The 13,321-nt window shown below is 29.4% G+C and overlaps 1 protein-coding gene across 1 annotated transcript in view; it reads left to right on the top strand.

The window, feature by feature from the left end:
• Positions 1-13,321, top strand: part of LOC128692777 (organic cation transporter protein-like) — a 146,301-nt gene that overhangs the window by 26,713 nt on the left and 106,267 nt on the right. The window contains exon 4 of the mRNA XM_070090097.1: positions 1,836-1,970. Coding sequence (XP_069946198.1) covers positions 1,836-1,970 — 135 coding nt within the window. The remainder of the gene's footprint in view (positions 1-1,835; positions 1,971-13,321) is intronic.

The raw sequence follows: 13,321 nt of genomic DNA, 5'->3' as shown, positions 1-13,321 counted from the left end.
ACATATACAGACCATAGCTGACATCACTGACATATACAGACCATAGCTGACATCACTGACATATACAGACCATAGCTGACATCACTGACATATACAGACCATAGCTGACATCACTGACATATACAGACCATAGCTGACATCACTGACATATACAGACCATAGCTGACATCAGTGATATATACAGACCATAGCTGACATCACTGACATATACAGACCATAGCTGACATCACTGACATATACAGACCATAGCTGACATCACTGACATATACAGACCATAGCTGACATCACTGACATATACAGACCATAGCTGACATCACTGACATATACAGCCCATAGCTGACATCACTGACATATACAGACCATAGCTGACATCAGTGATATATACAGACCATAGCTGACATCATTGACATATACAGACCATAGCTGACATCAGTGATATATACAGACCATAGCTGACATCAGTGATATATACAGACCATAGCTGACATCAGTGATATATACAGACCATAGCTGACATCAGTGATATATACAGACCATAGCTGACATCAGTGATATATACAGACCATAGCTGACATCAGTGATATATACAGCCCATAGCTGACATCACTGACATATACAGACCATAGCTGACATCAGTGATATATACAGACCATGGCTGACATCACTGACATATACAGACCATAGCTGACATCACTGACATATACAGACCATAGCTGACATCAGTGATATATACAGACCATAGCTGACATCAGTGATATATACAGACCATAGCTGACATCAGTGATATATACAGACCATAGCTGACATCAGTGATATATACAGACCATAGCTGACATCAGTGATATATACAGACCATAGCTGACATCACATTGTCTCAACAAACTTATACAACTGTGATTGTCTCAACAAACTTATACAACTGTGATTGTCTCAACAAACATATACAACTGTGATTGTCTCAACAAACATATACAACTGTGATTGTCTCAACAAACATATACAACTGTGATTGTCTCAACAAACATATACAACTGTGATTGTCTCAACAAACATATACAACTGTGATTGTTACTGAGAAGTTTAATTTTCTTTAAGATATATCAAGATTTTAAAATTTCAGCCATTTTAAACTTTTGTAGTCATATAGGAAGGAAATATTTCAGTATAGTTATCCATAATACAGTTAAGAATTGACTCACGACATCGTAATGACACGACTGCAAACACAGCATACCACGGGCGGGGATTGAACTCGTGGTGAGAACGTCGTAAAACTCCAGGCCAGTGCGTAAGCCACCGGGCCACTGGCCTGATGTTTTAAGCGTATTAAGGTATTGAGAACCTTTTAACCTAGAGATACGGTGGCCCATGGCATGATGGCGAGAGCTCTCGCTTCACAGAGTGAGGGTCCGGGTTCGATTCCCGGTCGGGTGGAAACATTGGACGTGTTTTCTTACACTGGTTGTCTATGATCACCCATCAGTAAAATAGGTACCCGGGTGTTAGTGGACTGGTGTGGGTCGCATCCTGGGACAAAACTGACCTAATTTGCGGGAAATGTTCTGTATAACAAGCGGTTTTCTATATAGTAATATGTCATTGATGTCAGCTATGGTCTGTATACCTTGTACATGTACTTGTTGAAATAGATATTATTATTATTATTATTATTATTATTATTATTATTATTATTATTATTATTATTATTATTATTATTATTATTATTATTATTATTATTATGACTGGAGCGCCCTTCACCTCCAGATCCCATGTTTACACCTTACCTCCTTCCATTGGACAGGTCATATAAATAATACTGATGGTGTGTTTGACAGGGCCGTCTGTACTCTGGTGTACTATGGACTGTCCTCTAACTCTGGCACATTGGGTGGCAATATATTTGTAAATTTTATCGCAACAATGCTGATCGAGATTCCATCCTACGTCTTCTCCTACCTCGTCCTTGACAGGTAAAGTCTCCTACCTCGTCCTTGACAGGAAAAGTCTCCTACCTCGTCATTAACAGGTAAAGTCTCCTACCTCGTCCTTGATAAGAAAAGTCTCCTACCTCGTCATTAACAGGTAAAGTCTCCTACCTCGTCCTTGATAAGAAAAGTCTCCTACCTCGTCATTAACAGGTAAAGCCTCCTACCTCGTCCATGACAGGTAAAGTCTCCTACCTCGTGATGACAGGTAAAGTCTCCTACCTCGTCCATGACAGGTAAAGTCTCCTACCTCGTGATGACAGGTAAAGTCTCCTACCTCGTCCTTGACAGGTAAAGTCTTCTACCTCGTCCTTGACAGGTAAAGTCTCCTACCTCGTCCTTGACAGGTAAAGTCTCCTACCTCGTCCTTGACAGGTAAAGTCTCCTACCTCGTCCTTGACAGGTAAAGTCTCCTACCTCGTCCTTGACAGGTAAAGTCTCCTACCTCGTCCTTGACAGGTAAAGTCTCCTACCTCGTCCTTGACAGGTAAAGTCTCCTACCTCGTCCTTGACAGGTAAAGTCTCCTACCTCGTCCTTGACAGGTAAAGTCTCCTACCTCGTTCTTGACAGGTAAAGTCTCCTACCTCGTTCTTGACAGGTAAAGTCTCCTACCTCGTCCTTGACAGGTAAAGTCTTCTACCTCGTCCTTGACAAGTAAAGTCTTCTACCTCGTCCTTGACAGGTAAAGTCTCCTACCTCGTCCTTGACAGGTAAAGTCTCCTACCTCGTCCTTGACAGGTAAAGTCTCCTACCTCGTCCTTGACAGGTAAAGTCTCCTACCTCGTCCTTGACAGGTAAAGTCTCCTACCTCGTCCTTGACAGGTAAAGTCTCCTACCTCGTCCTTGACAGGTAAAGTCTTCTACCTCGTCCTTGACAGGTAAAGTCTTCTACCTCGTCCTTGACAGGTAAAGTCTCACACCTCGTCCTTGACAGGTAAAGTCTCCTACCTCGTCCTTGACAGGTAAAGTCTCCTACCTCGTCCTTGACAGGTAAAGTCTCCTACCTCGTCCTTGACAGGTAAAGTCTCCTACCTCGTCCTTGACAGGTAAAGTCTCCTACCTCGTCCTTGACAGGTAAAGTCTCCTACCTCGTCCTTGACAGATAAAGTCTCCTACCTCGTTCTTGACAGGTAAAGTCTCCTACCTCGTCCTTGGCAGGTAAAGACTCCTACCTCGTCCTTGACAGGTAAAGTCTCCTACCTCGTCCTTGACAGGTAAAGTCTCCTACCTCGTCCTTGACAGGTAAAGTCTCCTACCTCGTCCTTGACAGGTAAAGTCTCCTACCTCGTCCTTGACGGGTAAAGTCTCCTACCTCGTCCTTGACGGGTAAAGTCTCCTACCTCGTCCTTGACGGGTAAAGTCTCCTACCTCGTCCTTGACAGGTAAAGTCTCCTACCTCGTCCTTGACAGGTAAAGTCTCCTACCTCGTCCTTGACAGGTAGTCTCTCCTACCTCGTCCTTGACAGGTAGTCTCTCCTACCTCGTCCTTGACAGGTAAAGTCTCCTACCTCGTCCTTGACAGGTAAAGTCTCCTACCTCGTCCTTGACAGGTAAAGTCTCCTACCTCATCCTTGACAGGTAAAGTCTCCTACCTCGTCCTTGACAGGTAAAGTCTCCTACCTCGTCCTTGACAGGTAAAGTCTCCTACCTCGTCCTTGACAGGTAAAGTCTCCTACCTCGTCCTTGACAGGTAAAGTCTCCTACCTCGTCCTTGACAGGTAAAGTCTCCTACCTCGTCCTTGACAGGTAAAGTCTCCTACCTCGTCCTTGACAGGTAAAGTCTCCTACCTCGTCCTTGACAGGTAAAGTCTCCTACCTCGTCCTTGACAGGTAAAGTCTCCTACCTCGTCCTTGACAGGTAAAGTCTCCTACCTCGTCCTTGACAGGGCGGAATGAATGGCGTCTGATTACACTAAACACTTTTAAAAATCTTAAAAATATTACAGCAAATTCTGGAAAATGTTGAAAACATTCTTGGAACTTATGTTACTTAAATATTTGTTTCTTGACTGATAAACATTAGATATAAACATCAAGATAATATGTTATAATATGTTATAATATGTTATAATATGTTATAATGTGTTATAATGTTAAAATATGTTATAATGTGTTATAATGTTATAATGTGTTATATGTTATATGTTATAATATGTTATATGTTATAATATGTTATAATATGTTATAATATATTATATGTTATAATATGCTATAATATATTATAATATGTTATGTTATAATATGTTATAATATGATATATGTTATAATATGTTATAATATGATATAATATGTTAAATTGTTATAATATGTTATATGTTATAATATGTTATATGTTATATGTTATAATATGTTATAATATGTTATATGTTATAATATGTTATAATATGTTATAATATATGTTATATGTTATAATGTGTTATAATATGATATAATATGTTAAAATATGATATAATATGTTATAATATGTTATATGTTATAATATGTTATAATATGTTATATGTTATATGTTATAATATGTTATAATATGTTATATGTTATAATATGTTATAATATGATATATGTTATAATATGTTATAATATGTTATATGTTATATGTTATATGTTATAATATGTTATAATATGTTATAATATGTTATAATATGTTATATTATGTTATAATATGTTATATGTTATAATATGTTATAATGTTATATGTTATAATATGTTATAATATGTTATATGTTATATGTTATAATATGTTATAATAAGTTATAATATGTTATAATATGATATATGTTATAATATGTTATAATATGCTATAATATGTTATATGTTATAATATGTTATAATATGTTATATGTTATATGTTATAATATGTTATAATAAGTTACAATATGTTATAATATGATATATGTTATAATATGTTATAATATGCTATAATATGTTATAATATGTTATAATATGTTATATGTTATATGTTATAATATGTTATATGTTATAATATGTTATAATATGTTATAATATGCTATAATATGTTATAATATGTTATAATATGTTATAATATGTTATATGTTATAATATGTTATAATATGCTATAATATGTTATATGTTATAATATGATATAGGTTATAATATGATATATGTTATAATATGTTATAATATGTTATAATATGTTATATGTTATGTTATAATATGTTATATGTTATAATATGCTATAATATGTTATATGTAATAATATGATATAATATGTTATAATATGTTATAATATGTTATAATATGTTATAATATGTTATATGTTATATGTTATAATATGTTATATGTCATATGTTATAATATGATATATGTTATAATATGATATATGTTATAATATGTTATATGTTATAATATGTTATAATATGTTATATGTTATAATATGTTATAATATGTTATATGTTATAATATGTTATAATATGTTATATGTTATATGTTATAATATGTTATATGTTATAATATGTTATAATATGCTATGTTATAATATGTTATATGTTATAATATGTTATAATATGATATAATATGTTATAATATGTTATATGTTATATGTTATATGTTATAATATGTTATAATATGTTATATGTTATATGTTATAATATGTTATATGTTATAATATGTTATATGTTACAATATGTTATAATATGCTATATGTTATAATATGTTATATGTTATAATATGTTATAATATGATATAATATGTTATAATATGTTATATGTTATAATATGTTATATGTTATAATATGTTATATGTTATAATATGTTATAATATGTTATAATATGTTATAATATGTTATATGTTATAATATGTTATATGTTATAATATGTTATAATATGTTATAATATGTTATATGTTATAATATGATATATGTTATAATATGTTATAATATGTTATAATATGTTATAATATGTTATGTTATAATATGTTATAATATGATATAATATGTTATAATATGTTATATGTTATATGTTATAATATGTTATAATATGTTATAATATGTTATATGTTATAATATGTTATATGTTATATGTTATAATATGTTATATGTTATAATATGTTGTTATAATATGCTATAATATGTTATAAAATGTTATATGTTATAATATGATATATGTTATAATATGTTATATGTTATATGTTATAAGTTATATGTTATAATATGTTATATGTTATAATATGTTATATGTTATAATATGTTATATGTTATAATATGTTATAATATGTTATATGTTATAATATGTTATAATATGTTATATCTTATAATATGTTATATGTTATAATATGTTATAATATGTTATATGTTATAATATGTTATATGTTATAATATGTTATAATATGTTATATGTTATAATATGATATATGTTATAATATGTTATATGTTATATGTTATAAGTTATATGTTATAATATGTTATATGTTATAATATGTTATATGTTATAATATGTTATATGTTATAATATGATATATGTTATAATATGTTATAATATGTTATAATATGTTATATGTTATAATATGTTATATGTTATAATATGTTATAATATGTTATATGTTATAATATGATATATGTTATAATATGTTATAATATGTTATAAGATGTTATAATATGTTATATGTTATAATATGTTATAATATGTTATAATATGTTATATGTTATAATATGTTATATGTTATAATATGTTGTAATATGATATAATGTGTTATAATATGTTATATGTTATAATATGTTATAATATGTTATATGTTATAATATGTTATATGTTATAATATGTTATATGTTATAATATGTTATAATATGTTATATGTTATAATATGTTATAATATGTTATATGTTATAATATGATATATGTTATAATATGTTATATGTTATAATATGTTATATGATATATGTTATAATATGTTATAATATGTTATAATATGTTATATGTTATAATATGTTATAATATGTTATAATATGTTATAATATGTTATAATATGATATATGCTATAATATGATATATGTTATAATATGTTATATGTTATAATATGTTATATGTTATGTTATAATATGTTATATGTTATAATATGCTATAATATGTTATAATATGTAATAATATGATATAATATGTTATAATATGTTATAATATGTTATAATATGTTATAATATGTTATATGTTATATGTTATAATATGTTATATGTTATATGTTATAATATGATATATGTTATATGTTATAATATGTTATATGTTATATGTTATAATATGTTATAATATGTTATATGTTATAATATGTTATAATATGTTATATGTTATAATATGTTATAATATGTTATATGTTATAATATGTTATAATATGTTATATGTTATAATATGTTATATGTTATAATATGTTATAATATGCTATAATATGTTATAATATGTTATATGTTATAATATGTTATAATATGATATAATATGTTATATGTTATATGTTATAATATGTTATATGTTATATGTTATAAGTTATATGTTATAATATGTTATATGTTATAATATGTTATATGTTATTATATGTTATAATATGTTATAATATGTTATATGTTATAATATGTTATAATATGTTATAATATGTTATATGTTATAATATGTTATATGTTATAATATGTTATAATATGTTATATGTTATAATATGATATATGTTATAATATGTTATAATATGTTATATGTTATAATATGTTATATGTTATAATATGTTATAATATGATATAATATGTTATATGTTATATGTTATAATATGTTATAATATGTTATAATATGTTATATGTTATAATATGTTATAATATGTTATATGTTATATGTTATAATATGTTATATGTTATATGTTATAATATGCTATAATATGTTATAAAATGTTATATGTTATAATATGATATATGTTATAATATGTTATATGTTATATGTTATAAGTTATATGTTATAATATGTTATATGTTATAATATGTTATATGTTATAATATGTTATATGTTATAATATGTTATATGTTATAATATGTTATAATATGTTATAATATGTTATATGTTATAATATGTTATATGTTATATGTTATAATATGTTATATGTTATAATATGTTATAATATGTTATATGTTATAATATGATATATGTTATAATATGTTATATGTTATATGTTATAAGTTATATGTTATAATATGTTATATGTTATAATATGTTATAATATGTTATATGTTATAATATGATATATGTTATAATATGTTATAATATGTTATAATATGTTATATGTTATAATATGTTATATGTTATAATATGTTATAATATGTTATATGTTATAATATGATATATGTTATAATATGTTATAATATGTTATATGTTATAATATGTTATATGTTATAATATGTTATATGTTATATGTTATAATATGTTATATGTTATAATATGTTATATGTTATAATATGTTATAATATGTTATAATATGTTATAATATGTTATATGTTATAATATGTTATAATATGTTATAATATGTTATATGTTATAATATGTTATATGTTATAATATGTTATATGTTATATGATATATGTTATAATATGTTATAATATGTTATAATATGTTATAATATGTTATATGTTATAATATGTTATAATATGTTATAATATGTTATATGTTATAATATGTTATAATATGTTATAATATGTTATATGTTATAATATGTTATATGTTATAATATGTTATATGTTATAATATGTTATAATATGTTATATGTTATAATATGTTATATGTTATAATATGATATATGTTATAATATGTTATATGTTATAATATGTTATATGATATATGTTATAATATGTTATAATATGTTATATGTTATAATATGTTATAATATGTTATAATATTTTATAATATGTTATAATATGTTATATGTTATAATATGTTATAATATGTTATAATATGTTATAATATGTTATATGTTATAATATGTTATAATATGTTATAATATTTTATAATATGTTATAATATGTTATATGTTATAATATGTTATAATATGTTATAATATGTTATAATATGTTATATGTTATAATATGTTATATGTTATAATATGTTATAATATGTTATAATATGTTATATGTTATAATATGTTATATGTTATAATATGTTATAATATGTTATATGTTATAATATGATATATGTTATAATATGTTATATGTTATAATATGTTATAATATGATATATGTTATATGTTATAATATGTTATAATATGTTATAATATGTTATAATATGATATAATATGTTATAATATGTTATATGTTATAATATGTTATATGTTATAATATGTTATATGTTATAATATGTTATAATATGTTATAATATGTTATAATATGATATATGTTTTAATATGTTATATGTTATAATATGTTATAATATGATATAATGTGTTATAATATGTTATATGTTATAATATGTTATAATATGTTATAATATGTTATAATATGTTATATGTTATAATATGTTATATGTTATAATATGATATAATATGTTATAATATGTTATAATATGTTATATGTTATAATATGTTATATGTTATATGTTATAATATGATATAATGTGTTATAATATGTTATAATATGTTATATGTTATAATATGTTATATGTTATAATATGTTATAATATGTTATAATATGTTATAATATGATATAATGTGTTATAATATGTTATAATATGTTATATGTTATAATATGTTATATGTTATAATATGTTATAATATGTTATAATATGTTATAATATATGTTATAATATGTTATAATATGTTATAATATGTTATAATATGTTATATGTTATAATATGTTATAATATGTTATAATATGTTATAGTATGTTATAATATGTTATAATATGTTATAATATGTTATAATATGTTATAATATGTTATAATATGTTATAATATGTTATAATATGTTATATGTTATAATATGTTATAATATGTTATAATATGTTATAATATGTTATAATATGTTATAATATGTTTGTTATATTTTATAAAATGTTATAATATGTTATATGTTATAATATGTTATAATATGTTAAAATATGCTATAATATGTTATAATATGTTATAATATGTTATAATATGCTATAATATGTTATACATGAAGCTTCATAAGGTGAAGAACTTCGCTAACTTGAAGACACACACAAGTTTTTGTACATAATTATGTCACCATAAAGTTCTTTAAAAAACTGGATCATGACTTCATAAAGCTTTATAATAATGACTACATAAAACTCCACATAAAGCTGTATCATGGCTGGTTAAAGCTCTTCACAGAGCTGCACCATGACTGAATAAAGCTCTGCACAGAGTTGCACCATGAAATAAAGCTCTGCACAGAGCTGCACCATGACTGAATAAAGCTCTGCACAGAGCTGCACCATGACTGAATAAAGCTCTACACAGAGCTGCACCATGAAATAAAGCTCTGCACAGAGCTGCACCATGACTGAATAAAGCTCTGCACAGAGCTGCACCATGAAATAAAGCTCTGCACAGAGCTGCACCATGACTGAATAAAGCTCTGCACAGAGCTGCACCATGACTGAATAAAGCTCTGCACAGAGCTGCACCATGACTGAATAAAGCTCTACACAGAGCTGCACCTGGACTGAAGAAAGCTCTACACAGAGCTGCACCTGGACTGAATAAAGCTCTGCACAGAGCTGCACCATGAAATAAAGCTCTGCACAGAGCTGCACCATGACTGAATAAAGCTCTGCACAGAGCTGCACCATGAAATAAAGCTCTGCACAGAGCTGCACCATGACTGAATAAAGCTCTGCACAGAGCTGCACCATGACTGAATAAAGCTCTACACAGAGCTGCACCATGAAATAAAGCTCTGCACAGAGCTGCACCATGACTGAATAAAGCTCTGCACAGAGCTGCACCATGAAATAAAGCTCTGCACAGAGCTGCACCATGACTGAATAAAGCTCTGCACAGAGCTGCACCATGACTGAATAAAGCTCTGCACAGAGCTGCACCATGACTGAATAAAGCTCTACACAGAGCTGCACCTGGACTGAAGAAAGCTCTACACAGAGCTGCACCTGGACTGAATAAAGCTCTGCACAGAGCTGCACCTTGAAATAAAGCTCTGCACAGAGCTGCACCATGAAATAAAGCTCTGCACAGAGCTGCACCATGACTGAATAAAGCTCTGCACAGAGCTGCACCATGACTGAATAAAGCTCTACACAGAGCTGCACCATGACTGAATAAAGCTCTACACAGAGCTGCACCATGACTGAATAAAGCTCTACACAGAGCTGCACCATGACTGAATAAAGCTCTACACAGAGCTGCACCATGACTGAATAAAGCTCTACACAGAGCTGCACCATGACTGAATAAAGCTCTGCACAGAGCTGCACCATGACTGAATAAAGCTCTGCACAGAGCTGCACCATGACTGAATAAAGCTCTACACAGAGCTGCACCATGACTGAATAAAGCTCTGCACAGAGCTGCACCATGACTGAATATAGCTCTGCACAGAGCTGCACCATGACTGAATAAAGCTCTGCACAGAGCTGCACCATGACTGAATAAAGCTCTGCACAGAGCTGCACCATGACTGAATAAAGCTCTGCACAGAGCTGCACCATGACTGAATAAAGCTCTACACAGAGCTGCACCATGACTGAATAACGCTTCACACAGAGCTGCACCATGACTGACTAAAGCTTTACACAGAGCTGCACCTTGACTGAATAAAGCTCCACACAGAGCTGCAAAATGACTGAATAAAGCTCTACTCAGAGATGCACCATGACTGAATAAAGCTCTACACAGAGCTGCACCTTGACTGAATAAAGCTCCACACAGAGCTGCACCATGACTGAATAAAGCTCTACACAGAGCTGCACCTTGACTGAATAAAGCTCCACACAGAGCTGCACCATGACTGAATAAAGCTCCACACAGAGCTGCACCTTGACTGAATAAAGCTCTACACAGAGCTGCACCATGACTGAATAAAGCTCTACACAGAGCTGCACCTTGACTGAATAAAGCTCTACACAGAGCTGCACCATGACTGAATAAAGCTCTGCACAGAGCTGCACCATGACTGAATAAAGCTCTGCACAGAGCTGCACCATGACTGAATAAAGCTCTACACAGAGCTGCACCATGACTGAATAAAGCTCTACACAGAGCTGCTCCATGACTGAATAAAGCTCTTCACAGAGCTGCACCATGACTGAATAAAGCTCTACACAGAACTGCACCATGACTGAATAAAGCTCTACACAGAGCTGCTCCATGACTGAATAAAGCTCTACACAGAGCTGCACCTTGACTGAATAAAGCTCCACACAGAGCTGCACCATGACTGAATAAATCTCTACACAGAGCTGCACCATGACTGAATAAAGCTCTACACAGAGCTGCACCATGACTGAATAAAGCTCTACACAGAGCTGCACCATGACTGAATAAAGCTCTACACAGAATTGCACCATGACTGAATAAAGCTCTACACAGAGCTGCTCCATGACTGAATAAAGCTCTACACAGAGCTGCACCTTGACTGAATAAAGCTCCACACAGAGCTGCACCATGACTGAATAAATCTCTACACAGAGCTGCACCATGACTGAATAAAGCTCTACACAGAGCTGCACCATGACTGAATAAAGCTCTACACAGAGCTGCACCATGACTGAATAAAGCTCTACACAGAGCTGCACCATGACTGAATAAAGCTCTACACAGAGCTGCACCATGACTGAATAAAGCTCTACACAGAGCTGCACCATGACTGAATAAAGCTCTACACAGAGCTGCACCATGACTGAATAAAGCTCTACACAGAGCTGCACCATGACTGAATAAAGCTCTACACAGAGCTGCACCTTGACTGAATAAAGCTCTACAAAGAGCTGCACCATGACTGAATAAAGCTCTACACAGAGCTGCACCGTGACTGAATAAAGATCCACACACAGCTGCACCATGACTGAATAAAGCTCTACACAGAGCTGCACCATAACTGAATAAAGCTCTACACAGAGCTGCACCATGACTGAATAAAGCTCTACACAGAGCTGCACCATGACTGAATAAAGCTCTACACAGAGCTGCACCGTGACTGAATAAAGCTCTACACAGAGCTGCACCGTGACTGAATAAAGCTCTACACAGAGCTGCACCATGACTGAATAAAGCTCTACACAGAGCTGCACCATGACTGAATAAAGCTCTACACAGAGCTGCACCATGACTGAATAACGCTTCACACAGAGCTGCACCATGACTGAATAAAGCTCTACACAGAGCTGCACCATGACTGAATAAAGCTCTAC

The sequence above is a fragment of the Cherax quadricarinatus genome, chromosome 30 (genome assembly GCF_038502225.1).
Source record: "Cherax quadricarinatus isolate ZL_2023a chromosome 30, ASM3850222v1, whole genome shotgun sequence".
In the NCBI taxonomy this organism is placed as follows: Eukaryota; Metazoa; Arthropoda; class Malacostraca; order Decapoda; family Parastacidae; genus Cherax; species Cherax quadricarinatus.
The sequence above is the reverse complement of the archived record's forward strand: the minus strand, read 5'-3'. Positions and strand labels throughout refer to the sequence as shown.